This window comes from Cynocephalus volans, chromosome 12 (assembly GCF_027409185.1).
Source record: "Cynocephalus volans isolate mCynVol1 chromosome 12, mCynVol1.pri, whole genome shotgun sequence".
NCBI lineage: Eukaryota > Metazoa > Chordata > Mammalia > Dermoptera > Cynocephalidae > Cynocephalus > Cynocephalus volans.
In genome coordinates this window covers 97,035,813-97,054,764 of record NC_084471.1, presented here as the reverse complement: position 1 = coordinate 97,054,764, position 18,952 = coordinate 97,035,813, and the positions used below count along the sequence as shown (strand labels likewise).

The following is an 18,952-nucleotide window of genomic DNA, read 5'->3' as shown; positions in this document are numbered from 1 at the left end:
GGCTTCACCCCTTCTCTCACAATTAGGCTTGGGAATATTACTAGCCTTGTAATTTTAGCATAAAAATTGATTTGATTTGAAGTTTATGACTGATTTGAAGTATGTGTCAGTTCAATATTACTATACCTACTGGTAGAATCCTTACCAGTTAAAGCAGTGAATTTCCAAAGCATGTGATTAATGTTAACATAGTTTTTGCACAGCACCTGAAGTCACGATCACCAAATTTCCCATAGTTATATATTTGCAGCCACTTTTTAAGTGACACATATGTAGGCACTATGTGTGACACACAGTAGATTATAAATGTTGCATTTCTCTCTAATTTGAAGGGAAATAAAGAAGGAAGGTCAGCAGACACAATTTCCACTTAGCAAACAGTATGTCTTGCTCTAGCTATAGATTATATTTAAGTTCTTTTCTGCCAAGCTAAAGTGAATCCTCCTGTGCAGAATGTTAATACTTTAAATTATAATTAATCAAGAAGCCTAGTTATAAAGAAAAGCTAAGTAAGTAGATGATAGCAATGTCTGGAATGCTCAGACTTCTAAAAAATATTTTAGAAGTTCGTTAGCCAAGGCATCACATATAAACAAAGTGTGGGATAAAACTGCATAACGTAAGGCGTAACTTAATGTCATTCACTTAAGTTTTAGGGCAATTAAAGGAAATGTTAATAACAGATAGTAATATTAGTGTATGACTAAAAGAAGATATAGTATTTAAAAAATAACAATCTGCCTTCCTAATTTACGATTGTTTTTCCTATAGTCTGCAATCTATGTCCAATGATACATATTTGCTCATGTTTTCAATATATGTTTTCTTATTCCTTTAAGTAGATAATTTTGTGTTATAAAACCTATACCTTGTAATACAATGTGTTCTTATTTGATATTCTTTAAAATCATGTAAGAGTCAAGTAAAAAAGTAATAGATCTCTTAATGGACAGTATTTAGGGGGAAGAAAAGAGGTAATGGGAAGAATCTCCATGTAAAAACAAGAATGACCTTCTGTAGTGTATCCCACTGCTTTTCAACTGTGGCAAGAATAATAAGTCTTGGCAGGCGGAACATGCTAGTCACCTGAGGGCTGTCAATCATTCTCATTTTGAAAGACACATAATTTATGAGTTCTCAACACATCTTTTAGGTGAGAACCCAGTGTTCATAAAGAGAAAAAACTCAAACAAATGCTTAAATAAATTGAAAATCAAAATGCTGTCTGGTCATCTTATCTTAAGAACATATTACACATAATCTACTGTTCCTATGCTGAAAAAATTGCAATATGTGAAATATGGATGACAGAATGGCTATTACTCTGCTTTTCAAGTGGAATACAGTCTGGAGATCAATGGCTTGAGTGTTTTCTGCATTCCATATAAAGTAAATTATTTGTCATTGAACGGCCCACATAAATACAACTATCTACTGTGGAAACTGCTGACAGCCTTGTAGGCTATTTCAGTAGTGGAAGCCAGGACTAAATACACTGAACTACATTAGAGTTGGTCCCTGGGGGACAGAATTGAGCTTCATTGGCAAGGGCACTGTGAGAGTTCCATCTGACTCCTTATTAAACCTCTCACAGGGATTCTAGCTACTTCTCTGTGGCGGCTACTGCTTCTTGGACTATAGAAGAGATAGATAGAACCACATAGGCATGGATATATCTTCACATAGTTAGGAAAAGAGTGCTTTTCCTGATAAAAACCAAGCCTCTTACAGATTTTAAAAATACTTCCAGTTTCTTAATCATTAACCATCTTATTACTATTTTCAGAGAAAGTAGAGAGCTTTATTTCAATTTGTGAGAATTTTTTGTCTTTTGACATGTCAGAGATTCTATTTTTTTCATCTTTATTTTTTCTCCAGGAAAAGTAGCATGGGGAGAAAATAGTTGGTGATACTCTCGGCCTTCTTTACCTGACAGTACCTTTTCCCTGTGATAAGGAAATCAGAAGAAACATGTTAAAGCAATTGGTGAAGCATAAATTACTATATTCGCTATTTGTTGCCTATGGCCATTCTTGCTGATTTTGAGTCTTGAAAATAGCATAATAAGATTTATCGTACTTTGGAAGTACCGCATTGGAAAACCAGTCAATAGTTTCAAGAAACACAACATGCTCTATAGACTGAAAACCTCATGCTGCTGATAATATGGCATTCACATTCTTCATGGGAGTCTCTTCTAGGAAAATTCACAAGACTGTTAATTGTTTTAAGTGCATTAAAAACAAAAACAATAGCAATGGAAGTACTTTACAATGGAGAGGAAATTTTCTGTGATTATAAAATGATACCTTCAGTCTTCAGGCCATCTAACCCCAGTATTACACTGGAATATTAGTAATGCTAATTACTAATGCTTTACTGGATAATGCTTTACTACATACTGTTTACTATTATTGTTCCCACAAAGTAGTCCATGTGTACTATATATGAGGGCAGAAAGAGCTAAGCAAATTGGGATATAAATGACTAAGAAAAAAATAGAAAGACCTAGCAAAATATGATTTTATTATTGTGAAAGTTCTTTTTGCACTTACCAGATTAATGAATAATCATAATTGCTTTCTGATGCCGTACATACACCAGGCAAGCCTATACCCATGTATATATACATGTACATACACACAGAAATATCCTCATGTATATTCATAATTCACAGCACACATGCACACACTTTGAAACCAGACTCTATTCAAAAGAGAAATTGTTGGTATCCTGTTGGTGTGATTGATTTTGCCACCAGCCTAAACATATCTTTAGTTCTAGAGATTAGATCACTTTGGAGCCAGTTTTTGGGGTGGGTGGGAATAGAATGCTTCTTTCAGGAACTTCAGAATAAAAGGAAAACATACCAAACCCAAGTCTCTACAAGAGCAATCCCAAAGATAACATTTTCAGATAGCCCATGAGTCTGACCAGAGGGAGGGAGAAGCAACTCATATTTTCCCAAGAGAAAGGGAAAGTCCAGGCCAACAAAGGACAGGCATAAGGGCACTAAAGTGAGGGGGAAGAAGGTAAAAACAAAAGAATCTTCTAAAGGAAGACACCAAAGATAATACTCTCACAGACCATTATTCTATACTTGTACGCAGCTGAACATTCAGTAAGCATGTACACTCGTGTGAATATACTCAGCCTAAAACTTTCTCAGAAACACATACACAAAACAACCAAATGATTCGTGCTTGGCCACTGCTCACCTAGCAAGAGGCTGAGTAAACATAGCCCTGGGTCGGTCCTTTTTCAGGTCACCACTCCCTAGCTGTGGGAAAAAGTTAGTGTCTGAACTCCTACATTCACGACGAAGGTGACCTTTCCTGTCTCCTGGAGCCCAAGCATGTCTCAAGGATACGTAGGAAGTTCCATCATTGGCAGGACACAGGGAGACTCATTTACATGATAATAAAAAATGATTTATATCCTCACCGTGCACCCCATAGTTTATTTGGACAGACTTACCTTTCAAAATATACACATAACAGCAAATGGGACAGATACGTAGACTGGAGACACACAGCTTAGAAGTCATTGTTTGTGAGTCTAAAAGGTCCCAGGCTAATTATTCACAGATAATTCAGAATTGTTATTAAAAAAAAAATACGTAGGGTCTTCAAAAAGCTCATGAAAAGATTCCTATTAATTCTACGCCCTTTTTGAAGTACCCTCATATACGGGTTTATAAATATAGGTAAAATATTGTGATTTTTTCCCCACTTTATATTCAGCTTCAGGTGACCGGACAGACTTTGGTGTCAAAGGACCGTCTTTGAAATTTACAGGACTTCCTGATTTCAAATGGAAAACGTGTATAGTTGTCCTATTTCTTCCTAGGAGAGCGTGGGACGGAGAGGGTGACAGTGTTTAGATGGGCTGGAGGGATTGGAACCGGGGGAAGCACCGTCCCCGTGACACGCACGCACGCACGCAGCCCGCCCTCTCCCTCTCTGCAATCACAGCCACGGGTTACGGGGTCTCTGTGACATAACTGAGGGCAAGTGTGGGAAGATTGAGAGGGGACTGCGATCCGGCCCCCGGACTGCTGCAGAGGAGCCAGAGAGCGCCCCCAGAAGTCCCGAGTCCCGAGGCTGTGGGCAGGGTCGAGGCGGAGCCTGCCGCGGGGGCTGTCGGCAGGAGGCGGCGGCGGGCGGACCCCGGTGGGAGGGTCGGGAGGCCGCTGTCACTTTATGAGTCTGCAGCCCGGAGTGCGAGTGTCCGTCGCTGCTAGAGGACCAGGGCTCCCGCCTGTCCCGCACCACGCGGACCCCGCGCCTCCTGGGCAGCCCAGAGCCTCGCCCACTCCAGTCCCCACCTCTCCACCCTTGGCCATCAAGAACGGCAGCTCCTGGCACGTCCTGGGAGGACCCCGGGCGCAGGAGAGGAAGGGCGGCAGGCGCAGGGGGACCGGGAAGGCAGCATGCGCCCGCCCGGAGCAGCCTCGGCGCCCGCGGTCTGAGCGGCAGCCCCAGGTCGCCATTGTGAGCCGCCGTCCCCCCCGGGTCCCCGTCCGCGCCGCGATGGGGCACCTGCCCCCGAGGACGCGCGGCGGCCGCCGCCTCCTGCCTCTGCTCGGGCTCTTTGTGCTGCTCAAGGTAGGGGAGCTCCCCCACCCTCGGCCCCCGCGCCCCGGCGCCCTCGCCCTGCCGCGCGGCAGCCGTGCGCCCGGGACGCGGTGGCCCTGCGGCGGGGAGCGCCGGCCGTGCAGCCCGGAGCACGCTTTGTCGTCCCGGCGCTGCGGGCGCCTGCTGGGCTCGAGGGATGCGGGTGGAAGAAGGAGGGAAGTTCGCTTTCGCCCTTTGTGCGCTGTTGCCGCCGCCGATGCCCCCATCAAAGGGGGGCTTGCTTGCTGCACGGGGCTTGCCCAGACCAAATGAGGTCACTTTGCCTTGTGGTCTCGGCTGCACCCCCGCGCCGCTTAACCTTTCCTGCCCCGACCAGCGGAGCGTGCAACTGCTTTGTCCTACTTTCCCTTTTGCTGGAGTCACACGCTGGGGGAGGGGGCAGCGGGGGAGGGGACAGCGGGGGAGGGGCGGGCCGAGCTCCCCGGCCACAAATGGACCGGCAGGGGTGGGTCGAGGACGTTTCTTGAATAACGAGTGTCAGATGGAGCCTGGTGACGATGCCTGTCCCCAAGTCTCATCTCCACCCTGACAATTCCTTTTAAAAAGTCTCTAGACTTTCTCCACTGTATTTACAGAGGCTGCTACCTCTAAATGTAACGGTAGACAAATATATACAATTAAGTTTTTCTTTCTTCTCTGGGATGGGCTGCCTCGCTCGGGGCTTTTATTTTGAGAAGAACGAGCAGGAAAAGGGCTGTCCTTTTAAAAAAATTCCTGGATTGACAACTGTACCGCACATAAAATTTTTTGAAGAAATGTCAGCCAGATGTTTTCTTGGAAGGTGCTGTGAAGCCGTCAAGTGATTGTCTATCACTCGGGTGCATTTGGGTCTACTTTAGTTCTGTCACTAGTCCTTTCTCTCCCTTCTCCGCAAAGCAACTCAAAAATGATGACAGGTGACCTGGAGCTATCCTTTCAGCACCACGGTGATACCTACCCTGGAAATGGATGATAATGGGTGCTTGTATTTTCTCATTAAAGAGTCCCTTCTTGCTTCTATGCACCATTAATTATGAATGCCTGACAAGGATACAGCGGAACGGAATCAATGGATTAAAAACAACCTTAATTTAAATACTCCACATGTCCATTTATCTCAATAGAAAATAGGAAAAATAGTTTCAGAGAGAAAGAACAAGAGAGCTCATAAGTAAGATTCTAAATTATATTTAATATGCTTTACATTTTTTTAAGTTATCAATAATTCTTTATTTTAAAATCTGGGTCATAATAAATTCAGCTGTTTTCACTGTAGGAGGTTGTTCTTTAGTACCTACTACAAATGTGTTAGACTTATTACGTTTCCTATTATTCGTTTTTCTGTTTGTTGAACTCTGTCACGACTGTTGTATCTATGCGATACTTACGAGCCCCAAATGAGAAACTGAGTTACCATACGTTTTACTGAGTAACAGCTAGGACTTATATGTACCACATCAAATTAAAACCTAACCTTTGGCACTACTGCAGGTTTTTGCTTGAGTTTTTCATAATGACTGACGATTCCAGAAATGAGAGAATGATTGGTTTTAGAATAGGGGTAGACTGCTTCAATTAAAATATAAAATATTGTCAAAAATTTGACTCAAAATTCAATATTGAAATGAGAAAATGCAATCAGTGATAGAAAAATGGTAATCTTAGTGACTGTAACAGAGGTTCACCCTGTTTTGCATAATAGATATATTCCTAAACATTTTCAGGTAAATGTCAGTCATGGTAAACTGCATCATACGGTAAATACACTGACAAAGATTGCTGTTTAAAGAAGTATGATTGTAATTGAACAAATAATTTTGTAAGGAAAATTACTACTCTTTATTTTATGTAAGTGTACTATTTTTGTCACTTGAATATAATACACGAGGAAGAAAAATATATATATACACATAAATATGTGCCTGTCTTTTACATACTTCACATGTCATTTTATTTAATCCTATTTTGTTACAGTTGACAAGAGTTGTTCAAAGTGATATTAGGCACATAGTGTAATGTCTTACATTTAGGGGATAGTATATTACATGGTGCATTGAACACATAGTATAAACTGTTTATAATTTGGAGATGTTTTTGAATTCAGGGCCTGAATAAGTGCCAGTGAAGTAGCTCTAATCATGCAGGTGGTGATAGGAACACACAAAAAAATCTATTATTAAATACCAAATTGTCAACCATATGTCGATGATAAAATTGAAAAAGGTGCATGTGTGCTGAGTCAGTAACAAACGATTCCCCCACCCCCACACCCTCACCCCCAAATCTCCATAGTTTTCATTATGGTCAATAAAGTTTTCACTACTCCATATGAGTATACTCCATATAAGAGTAAAAATCTCTAAGGACCATAAGTAGAGAAATTTAAGTATGAGACTTTATAATTTTACATTTTCCACAACTCAGAAACAAGCAGCTGTACATAAGTGGTGAGAAAATGTGAAAGTTTGAACCTATGTGAATGGCTATAACCAATTTCACTGAAGGAGCTTAACAGTAACTGGCCATGGAAGTCTTTGTGTATCATCCCTTATGCATGGCTTACTGATGTGCACACATAATCGGGTATCTCATGTTGTCTAAATCATCCACCACATAGTATGAGGCTAATATCTGCATAACTGGTGTCACATAAACATAATGTTGGTCATGACAAATTTTAATTTCATATCAATATTGATGGTGTATATATAAATACAGGAACAAAAGTAGAATTCTGTTATCACATGGGGGACTACCAATCTCAGAGTCTTCTAAATATCTATGAATGCAAGTAGAGTATTTATCTGGTGAGTCTCCCTCTTGTTTGGGAGAGTCCCCATAATTCCCAGTGAAAACAATGAAACTTTCCTCACGTGTTCTGTCTTTACTAAACCTCTCCCTAACAACAGCTGCCTGTATCAGTTCACTTGATACCAGTACCTTGTCAACTAAGATGCAAATTGCAGCTTATGATATCATAGGAATTTGAAGTCTTCCCTTCCTGAGTCTACTAGTAGTCAACTGGAATAAACACATAGACTCCTTTCTTTCTTAACCTCCTTTCTATATTTCCTTCCGTTTCTGCTCTTATCTGGGATATCATCAAAGAACATTAAATTTGAAAAGGACCTTAATATTGTATTCTCCAAAAGAGGTTTATGTTTAATTCTATAAAGCATGAGTGTTATTATCCTGGCCGTACTACTCTTTATCCAGGAGAAATACCCACTTCCACCCACAGACTGTCGTCCTTTCGCCATTCCCTGTGTCTTTCTTCCTTGTCCTCCTACTCCTCTTATTCTCTCTCTCTCACCCACACAGAGGAAGGTTCACTTTTCTTGTTGAGATTTCATGCTGATATTATGGAGTGTTGGCAGATGAACCGTAATTCTTCCATTTTTCTGGAGCAGTCTAGACCATCCTTCTCACAATGAAGTTTGTTACCCTTAACTCCTCTGACTCCTTTGATAAATGATATTGCCAGTCTTTTAGAGAGACCCTTTTACATGAGACATCCAACTTAAAGGTATTTAAGGTATTTAAAGGTGTCTAATTATTCAACCTAAAGGTATTTAAACTCATAAGCAGATTGACTCCTGAGTCTTGAGGGTTTGCAAAAGAATCTTTGGTGTTGGATGTGACTGGTGCATCTATATAAAATATGGTGATTGGTATCAGTGTGGCACAGGAGAAGGCTTGAGAGCAATGACCACAGATATCTATTTCTCATTTTCTCCCTAATTTAATGCTTCCAGTACACAGTTTCAGTGGTGGTGCATTTTCAGAAGCATAACCCGATGCAATGAAGTGCTTATTAAGTGTTTTCCTCTAATTACTCCACATACGTTGTAAATATTTTTGAAATAAAGGAATGTCAATTGTAATTTTTTGCCTTCCACTGTGCCTAGTATGTAGTGTTAGGCACATAATAGAAACTGAATAGCAGAATTCAGATTGTCTGCATTATACAAATAGCTTCTGACTGAGAATCGTGAAATATTGTAATATTGACTTCTGAACACACCTTTAAGGAAAACATGAGAAAATGATGATTGTGTAAGTTAGACAGTCATAAGTACAGTGCACTAATTACATTAAAAACAGTAAAAGTTTTACCAATCACTTATGTTATGGTATTATTAAAACTATGAACAAAGGTACTTACATGTTATTTACCTCCCAAAATGTAATACTCTCAGTTGCTCATTTAATCATCACTGTTACCTCATCTGCTGTTTAATATTATTAGTTAAAAAGTAGCAATTGACATACTAGGAGATATGTTTTCCTTACCTATATGTATGACCTATAATTTCAGCCAACACTAACATATGCAGGTAATATTTTTGCTTCCTCTTCCATATCACCACTCTCCAATGACCACTACCAAGCAGGACTGACCAAGATTTCTGCATTCCTAGTACGGGAAGTCCCTCTAATTTTTTGCCAGAACATTGCCCTTAAGAGACAAAACCTTCTCTATACCCCGGTCTTGGTTATACCTATGGTGGTGTTTACTACAAGGTCGTAATCCAATGATTTAAAGAACTCTTCTATAGCAGTCTTAGAGACCCATTGGTATCAGCTCTTTTTTCTTAAATAAACATGTGAGAGACTTCTTTGTGCACTAGCACTGTTGATTTGAGGAGCCAAAACAAGGTTAATGTGGCACAAGCAAAGTAAGCAAGAGTGAGAGCGGGTGAGATGCAGCTGGAGGCAGGATCCGAAGACTCTCGTCTCTTCTCTCCTGGTGCTACTGCCTCCAGCAGGTTCCATATGGTTTCTACCACCCATGAAGAATATATGAATAACTCCCTTAAACACCTCTCGTGTAATCTGTGATCACTAATTACTCCTAATGTTTCCCTTTCCCAAGCTTGTCCTAGGTCTCCAGAGCACCAATCCTTAGATTTTTATTCCCCCTTCTGCACATAGTGCTGTAGAATTTATTTCTATAAGTACATCTATATCTTACTCCTATGTCAGAAAATCGTCCTCAACACTTTCAGAATCTAATTCTCCAGTAAAATTTTCTTCTTTCCTTAGACATTCGAGTTACTTAAAGCCAGCTCCTTTTTCTTCTGAATATTTTTAAACCACCAAACCGAGGATGTTTGAAGCAAGGTTATAGAGGTTTCTTGATAAAAGGCTTTCCTTTTCTTTTTGTCAGGAAATTGAGATGAAAGAAAGAAAAATTACATATGCTTGGAAAAATATTTCAGAAACAGAGAATCAGAATTGGAAATAGGACTTGAAGCTTGAGAGTAGTGTTACAAATTATAAATGTTCATGGTAATTTCTGTAAGAAAATGAATATGGAAATAATTAGAGAATGAAATGAAGAAAGTTTGATGAAAACAAATATACTGTCATCCTCTTATTTATATGCAAATAAATGTGTTTCCGTATAAAATACTCTTCATTTATTTGGTTTTTTCACTCTTCCTAAGTAGGAATGCTGTGCAATTCATTTTTCTAACAAAACTGTTTCTGTGTTAAAGTAAATTAAAACCAAATGAACTTGTTTTTAAACTGATAATTTTGTAACTCTACTAGCAAATAAAAAGCATAGGAATGTAATTTATCTACAATGTGGGGATCCAAAGCCAGAACTGTATCTGTTTATAGTAATCTATATGAGATTTAATCAATGAATGTTTCTATATTTTGTGTTATCTCATTTAGTTGTTTCTCAGATAACCGAGACTTCTGTTTTGTTTTGTTTTTCTCATCTGTCTACTGACTTTTAAAAATCAGTATGTGGGTGATAAAATATCACCATGAGTCTACCACACCTTACTGTTCATTCTTTATTAGCCCCCTTTTGGCTGAATTAAGTGCAGAGGAATTTCTGTCCCTGGTTCTCTTTACCTTTAACCCATACCAGAGATGAGCTCTGGGCCTCTTAATTGATCCAGATTATGACTCCCTCTTGGCTCCACCCACAGGAACTTGTGATTGGTATGTACAAACCAGATGTCAGAGAGTTCCAAAGAATCTTCAGTGCCCTTTGTATCTTTGTTCCTATCTGAAGTCTGGTTCCCAACTCCTGGTACTTACTTTCTCAATCAGGATTCTATTTTAATTAATTCTAGCATTCTTGCTTTTGGATCCTGGCTTTAATTTGTAATTAATCTTTCCTTGTCTTTCAGTTTCCTTGAACAAGCATTCTATAAATTTTTTTTTTTTTTTTTTTTTGTCCTTTTCGTGACCGGCACTCAACTAGTGAGTGCACCGGCCAGTCCTATATAGGATCCGAACCCGCGGCGGGAGCGTCGCAGCGCTCCCAGCGCTGCACTCTACCAAGTGCGCCACGGGCTCGGCCCCTATAAATTTTTTTGCCAACCAGTCTTTCCCCAAAGTCAAAGTAGAAACATTAAGAAGCTAATTTTTTTTTTCAATATTGTCTGTCTTTTGTTTCCTGGATAATGATTTACTGCCCCATTCTATTCATTTAATCAAACATTTATTGAGCATGTATTATGTGCCAGAAATTATACTACATATTGTAGGTACAGGAGTGGATAACATGTAGTTGAATTCCTGCAAATGATATAGTGGGACCATAGACACAGAAAAGTAAAATGTCATTAAAATGTGGGCAGATTTTTTTTAAAAATAGAGGAAAATATGGGATGGTGGAGGAGAGGCACAACTATGGTGGACTGGGAAACAATTTCTTTTAAGATGATGCCTGAGCTGAGTCCTAAAGTATAGACATGTTAGGTTTAAAAATATAGATATTTAGGTAGGAAAAGTTGCATGAGCAAAGGCCCAGGGTTGCAAAAAAGCCTAAGTGTTTAGGGAAATTCAAATGTATGCAGAAGAAAATGAAGTAGTAGGAACCAGATCAGGGAGACTTCTGTATGCTGTGCCAGAAAGTAGGATCTTTATTCTCTAGGTGGAGAGGCATCACTGAAGGGTTTAAACAAGGCATCAATGGGCTGATGTTTGCATTTTAGATAGAGCTCTTCACCTGCAAGAAAGCCTATCTCAAATGTGGGGCAAGTCTGGAGGTAGTTACACTGACTAGGTAGTTACACTGACAACAACTAGTAGGTTATTATAATGGTCCAGTAAGAGATGATAATTGACACTAGGATGATGGTAAAAGGGACTAAAGGAAAAGAGATAATGCTGAAAAATAACTAAGTTGGAAAGACCGATTAGATGTGGGAAATTGGGGAGAGAGAAAAGTCTAGAGTAATTTTCATGTAACCAACCCCTTTACCTGGGAGAATAGTGATCTTAAGATACCATGTGTGCTGGACAGTCTTTGTTCCCCTCAAGATCAACTTACCTCTTTCTCTACACTGCTCAGTGCCAGGAACTTCCCTCTAGGGACTGCTTCTTCAGTGCCCTTTGGCTTCTAGTGAGATTGGCCAATAGGAGTCACTAGCAGAAGAGTAGAAGGAGAAAGAAATCAAAGCACTTATTCCCCCAGTCTCCACCCTGGCCAGCCCCCATGTAGAGCAGTGCCTTATTTCCTCTTGCAATTCTACATGCAGCCCCTCTTACAAGGCTAAAGTTTTGGCCAAGCTCCAGAAAGAGCTCTCTCCTCTTGTCCCTCGATGGCAATAGCTTCTCAGTGCTGCTAGTCCCTGGGTACTTTTCCATCCCTGCTTTGTACCATTATTCCTGCTCCACACCTTTAATAGTCCCTTCATTAAATTCTCTGTGATTCCCCCTCTGAGTGTCCTGTTGGGACCCTGACTGATACAGAACATGATGGGTTTAGTGTTAGACCTTTGAGTTTGAAGCACCTAAAAAACAAAAAAAAAAAAAAAAAAAAAAACAGGATATGAGTCTGAAGTCCAGGGGAGATGGCAGGCCTGGGATGTGACTGGGATGTGCCAGCAGAGAAAAAGGGAGAGCAGGGCAGTGGGCCAGGCTGGAGTCTCGAGGAGCACCAGCATGTAATGGCAGGTAAGTAAGAAACTTAAGAAGATGAGGATAGCACAGCCAGAGAGGTACAAGAGGAAAGCAGAATCCAGGAATCCCAGAGTCTAGCAAATGTCAAGTGGAGGAATTAGCCCGCAGCATCACATCCAACAGAGGGGTCCTGCGAGCTGAGGTCTGGGAATATCTTTGGATTGGGACTTAGGTGGGCTCTTGGTCTCTGCGGAGCATGGGAGGTGCAGCAGCACGCCTCTGGACGATGAGGAGGAAGCAAGGGGTTGCTTATTTGTTAAGAGCAAAGGCATCAGGTCAGAGAGACCCAATTTCAATATCAGCTGTCATGGCTGTACCCCTTACCACAGTAGGATGTCGGGGAAGTTATTTCACCTCTCTGCGTTTCCTTTTGGCGAACTGTTATTCTTATCTCATAGGACTATTGTCAGGAATAAATGAGATATGGCCACAAAGTACTTGGAACAGTGCCTAGGAGACAGTAAGCACTCAATATATGCTATGTTCAGCAATGAAGAGAGGGGCAGAAATAGTACAGTAAGAACAGGCAAAACAAAGTCAAGAAGGCAGAACAATAACCATGTGTACAGTAGTCCCCCCTTATCCACGCAGAATAGATTCCAAGACCACCAGGGGATGCCTGAAACTGTGGATAGTACCAAATCCTCCATCTACTGTGATTTTCCTGTTCTCCCATACCTATGACAACATTTAATTTCTTAGGCACAGTAAGAGATTAACAGCAATAACTAATAAAATAGAACAATTATAACCATATACTGTAATGAAAATTATGCGAATGTGGTCTGACTGTGTCTCTCAAAATATCTTGTTGTACTGTGCTCACCCTTTTTCTTGTGATAATGACAAGATGAAGTGGGGTGACCAGTGTAGATACTGTGTCCAGCATCAGGCTACTTTTGACCTTCCAGTAGTATATCAGAAGGAGGGTCATCTGCCACTGTGGTCCTGGATCGTTGATCCATGACCATGTCAATGGCTGGATGTCAGGAGCAAATGATGTCAGTGACTAACGGGCAGGGAGCGTCTACAGCATGGATACATCTTGTCTCTGAAATCACTGCCAATTAGTCATAAATGGTGAAATTACCAGCAGCTGAGAAGGGGCTGTTCCACCTTTGGATAACAGTTTTGATTTATTTCTTTAAATTGTTGTTTGGTCTGGTCTTCAGATGAACTCTTTCCAGTTGTAGCTTTCACATATTCTCCTATTTCTGTTTGGTTTTAGCAGAGCATATGTGGTGACTGTTCCTGCTCTCAGGCATATTATGAGTAACTGCTTTGCCAACAGACCTGATGGCTTATAAAGATGAAATGTGGGAAGCTTGTCATCTCATTGTCCTGTCCCCAGTCCTCCATCATACCACTTTAAGCTATTTACACCCGCCCCCATTTTCCGCCTATTGACCTTTTTTTCTCTTTTATGGACACATTACGTGGTTGGGTGGAAGACAGATCTCATTCTTCCCCACGGGGGCCCATGATGAACCGTGGTAAGGAGCTGGGAATGCTAGTGTGAGGGAAATGCATGGTACCTAGTCAATACGCTATGAATGCAGATCTTACTTCATTCCAGTCTCTGCTCAGCATCTTTCCTGAATAGCCAATCTGAAACCACCCCATCACTTTAAAATTTCACCACTTTGACCCAGGTTTCTTTTTCTTCAGAGAATGTATCACTCACTATGTAACATTGTATCTTTATTATTCCTTGGCTCCTACTGGATGCTTATAGGTTCCATGAGAGCAAGGGCTGTCTCCATTTTGTTCGTTGCTATGTTCTTAGCTTCTAGAGGAATGCCTGGCACATGGCAGATGCACAGTTAATATTTGTTGAATGAATGTTGAACGAATAAATGGGGTGAGAGAGGTCAAACAGAAGGTCTGGGACAGACTCAAGACAGAGGAAGAGCAGGCTGCAGGTGTGCAAGGGCAGGGAACAGAGGTGCATGGTGAGATGAGCTAGGAGGGAGGGTCTCAGGCAGATGTGTGAATCAGGGGCTGGCAGGCACTGGCATCACAAAGAGGAGATGATCTAAAGACGTGCTTCAATTGCTCTTGTCGAGGTAACAGGTTATATTACCTCAAGTGAAAATGAACTCTTTTAGACATCAAGATAAGGTTCCTCACACTTTTTTTCTTGCTATTTTACTAAGTCAGAGTTAACCACTGAGGACACATGATGGGTGCCCAAGTAATAAATAGATTCTCTTGTGTGATGAATTCCCATCTGTAATGAATTAAAAGCCATGGTTTCTGATCATTTGTTATTCATCTTATGGACTGTGCATTTAATTTACTTTAACTTTTAAAACAAAGTTTCCTGAGTTCTTAAAATCTAAAAATGTGTTCTTTTCTTGGCCCTACAACTTGAAAATATCTAATTGAAAATAAATTTTAAACTAACTTTTTTTCTTTTCTCTCTCACTATGCATGTCAATGTACCCAGATTGGCTTTGGACCTCAAAAGGCATTCCTAGAAACTCACACAACTAATTGAAGCTCAGACAATAAATTATTATTTTGCTTGAAAACTTAAAACCTCTATGATTTCCTTTATTCCCCAAAATTACATATATGTATTTTCAATGCATATGGGTACCGCCTGGAATTTTTTTTTAAGTGGCTTTTGAAAATGGATGTCTTTTGCTGGTTGAGGTACTACCAGGTAATTTTATACAAAAACAAATGGTAAATCTGGTACTCGGTAAAAATACTAGGTAATAAATATTCTATTGTGCAACACGGACAGCAAGTTAAATGTGCTGACTAAATTAGTTTTTAATTCATTAAAGTTTTAATATATGTACAACCAAAACCTAAAATACAAAAATATGTGCTTAGAACAAATCCTATTACTTAAATAATTTAGCATTTCACTACTGAATTGAAAGGTATAAAATGATTTTGTAGTATACCGATCTATATTTTTAGTCTATTACTGTACTGTTGAAGGGCTGAAGTTTGGGTTAGGTATAATTTTTTTCTACAACTTTAATTTTGTTTTTGTTTGTTAGCAAATCAGTATGTCTTCTAGAGCCAAAAATAGGTGGAAAATTGTGATGAAATTATTTAAGTTACAGCTTGATACATGGCTAAAGGAGTTTTCCCCCCACTCTGTGAATTTATGATAAAGAGAATTGCATCCCAAGGGTATAAAAATAACATTAATAATTCTTTGATTAACGAATTATTTTGCTTAAATTTAGTAATCTTTATTTAATATCAAGTCAAAATTCCTGGAAACCTCTGAGAACAAATGTATGCACGTCTCCAACTCTGGAATGGCTACATTAAATTTAAGCTAATTGTCATACATCGTTCTTCCCTTAAGATAAATCAGGAATTTCCAAGTTATGTCAAGTTGGTGGTCCGTAAAATAGATATTAATATTAATAGATAGCAATATCGCTATGGTGTTTCTATTTATTTTGATATCGTGCTGAGAACTAAAGTGTAATCATAAAAACAAGAGTATTCTTGCCAAATACCAAAAAGTTATAAGCATCATATTTACAATAATACTTGCCAGCACCATCACTATAAGAAATGCTTTATTACTTGGATGTACTTAAAGCTTTTAGATTTTTAACCAGGAAGAAAAATTGGCTTCTAAAGTTTCTGAATGTTAAGTTGATTAATAAGGTGAATAATAAAAGACCAAGGGAATTATATATTGTCTGTAATGTATTATTAAACATTCGGTCATGTGGTCCTCCTCTAAAGGATTATAGAAAAAACAGGTTATTATGAAATGCATTGGTATAATAACATGATTTACATATAAGTATAGTGATGAGATGTGGCCTAGTTTATTTTGCATTGTTATGGGGAATTTCCTCTGCAATTTTCCCTAACTAAATTATGCTCTTTAATTAGTCTGTCAGAAATGACTATGGGTCCCACTCAAAGTGTTTTGATACTTGGGATTTATAATATGGAAATTCTGGTATTGCCAAAGCTTCGCTAAAATGATCATAAGGACTAAGATTTAAATAGTTTAGACTTCATCCTAAAAACTTAGCTTGTGGGTTTTCATTCTTTGTTTTTTAATTAGCAAAATGTGCTAAAACTCAGCCACTTCTTTCGAGGTGCCCCACATTGCTTCCTTGAATTTACTTTTTGTATATCTGCAATTAATAAAGGACATTTGTACCTTAAAGCCTTTTCTCATCTGTATTCTCTTACCCAGCAAGTTTCACTGCTTGATTGATACAACATCTTTCTTTTTTGAAGGTTAATTGAGAACCTAATGAAAATCTTTCTTTGAAATACTTGTTGCTATGCTGAGGACTTCAATTAACCTTTTTACTATATGGCTCTTGTGCTTCTGAAAGTAGGGAGTTCTTGGTTTGAAATCTTTAAGTAAATTTGAATCAGGCATGCATCATTGTATACAAGAATTTCATTATAATATATGAAGAATTGGAAAACTTATAGCTGGTCACGGTGGAAAATGTATAAAATGCAACAGGCAGAAAAAGAAGAGAGTAGTCATTCCTAAACACCCCATTCCAAAATAACTATCATCTGGGGATGTATCTTTCCAAATTTTTTTCTATGTCTGTGCATCTGAAAAAAAGAGCAAAACAAACAAACAAACAAAATAAATGGTATCAAACTGCCCTATAATGCATACTTTTTTACTTAACTGTATTATTATAATTTTCTCATGACCTGAGCATTCTCAGTGCTCTGCAGTTTAGGACATTAAGCTGTAGGTCTGTGGATCAATTGTATACAACTCTCAAATGTATTTACATTAGTTAAGGCTATAAATGATAGATATTGACCATAAGCATGAAGTAGGGAACAGGGAGTTGTTGAGCAAGGGCACCATCACCAATGTCTGTCCCTCCTATTAATGTGACTTCTTAAGAATTAAGGAGAGAAACTTCAGATGCTACACTGACAGGCATTTATTTCTCATTTTTACACAGCTCAATACTATGCACAAGAAATTTAAGAATATAGGCTTTCTAGTAAAAAGGACATAGGATTGAACTCTGGCTGTATTCCTTGCTAGCTGTATGGCATTTGGCAGTGTGCTGACTTCCACATAGAAAACAAATTACAGTGGCTGCCCAGTCTGCCATCCCTCCACCCTCACCCCCAACCTTCCATCCTGCTATCATTGTAGGAAAATTCCTCCTCCTTTTTGGTCCATATGGTCTGAGGGGGAAATACCATCCTCTTACTTGATCCCAGTGCCCTGCACAGAGTGATCATCTGAGGGGTGAACACCTGACCCAAGCTAAGCCCATCTTGGGACTGCACCTCACTGACCACTGTTTTGGGGCTGGCATTTGATCTAAGCCAGAACATTCAGAATCCAGCCCTGCAATTGTTTTCAAACTGGCAATGGTGGGGCAGTTATTCTCTTCTCCAGCCACGGAACGATGACATGAGCGAAGACACATGAAACTAAGACATGAGCTTATCCTCAACCATGAAGCTGACTCACAGGAAGAAACATTTTACAGCAGAAAAGGAGCAGAGGAAGAGTAGAGACTTCAACAAGACTCTTTCACTGCAGGAAGACTATCTCATTTCTCAGACTCCAGAGTCACTCCACAGGTACCCGGAATGATTATGAAGCAGCAGTCTACTAAAATTTCATTGTGTCATAGCTAAGCAGGCATAGTAGTGATTCTTGGAATTTTGAAGTAATCTGATTCAGAATGATTATATAATTTATCATACCAACTGGGGCCCTTCTGAGAATAAAGGGATTATTATGCCACAAATCGGCCTGTTCTGATAAAACCAGGACAGATTGTTACCCCCCCCCCCGAATATACTAACAAACACGTTTTATGCTTTTTGTCTTCACTAACTTCTCACTCATCCCACCCATGTCTGAAAACCTCTGCTCTAAACAAGATAAGCTACCAGACCAGAGGAATCGTAATTATTTTCATCAAAAGCTAATACCTGTAAACCAGTGTTCACAGAAGCTTTGTACTAGCCAAAAACTGAAAACGACCAAAATGTCCTTCATGTGCAAATGGTTAAAAAACTGGACTACATTCATACCGTGTAATATTACTCAGCGATAAAAAGGAATGAACTATTGATACACACAGCCACTTAAACAAACCTCAAAAAATTATGCTGAGTGAAAAAAGCCAGTCTCAAAAGGTTGCATACTGCATGATTTCATTTATACAACATTCTTGATATAACATAATTATGGAGATAGCAAATTCATGGTTGCCAAAGATTAGGAATTGGGGAAAATGGGGTGGAGGTATGTGGCTATAAAAGGGTAGCATGAGAAAGCGTTGTAATAATGGAACAGTTATGTAGCTTGGTCGTGGTGGAAATTACGTAAACTTACATATATGATAAAATTGTAAGATCTATACACACACACACACACACACACACATACACACACATAC

At 39.4% G+C, this 18,952-nt stretch overlaps 1 protein-coding gene across 1 annotated transcript in view; it reads left to right on the top strand.

The window, feature by feature from the left end:
* The first annotated feature begins 4,202 nt into the window (after positions 1–4,202).
* Positions 4,203–18,952, top strand: part of PTPRO (protein tyrosine phosphatase receptor type O) — a 239,063-nt gene continuing 224,313 nt past the window's right edge. The window contains exon 1 of the mRNA XM_063115709.1: positions 4,203–4,607. Within this exon, the coding sequence (XP_062971779.1) occupies positions 4,203–4,607 (405 nt within the window). The remainder of the gene's footprint in view (positions 4,608–18,952) is intronic.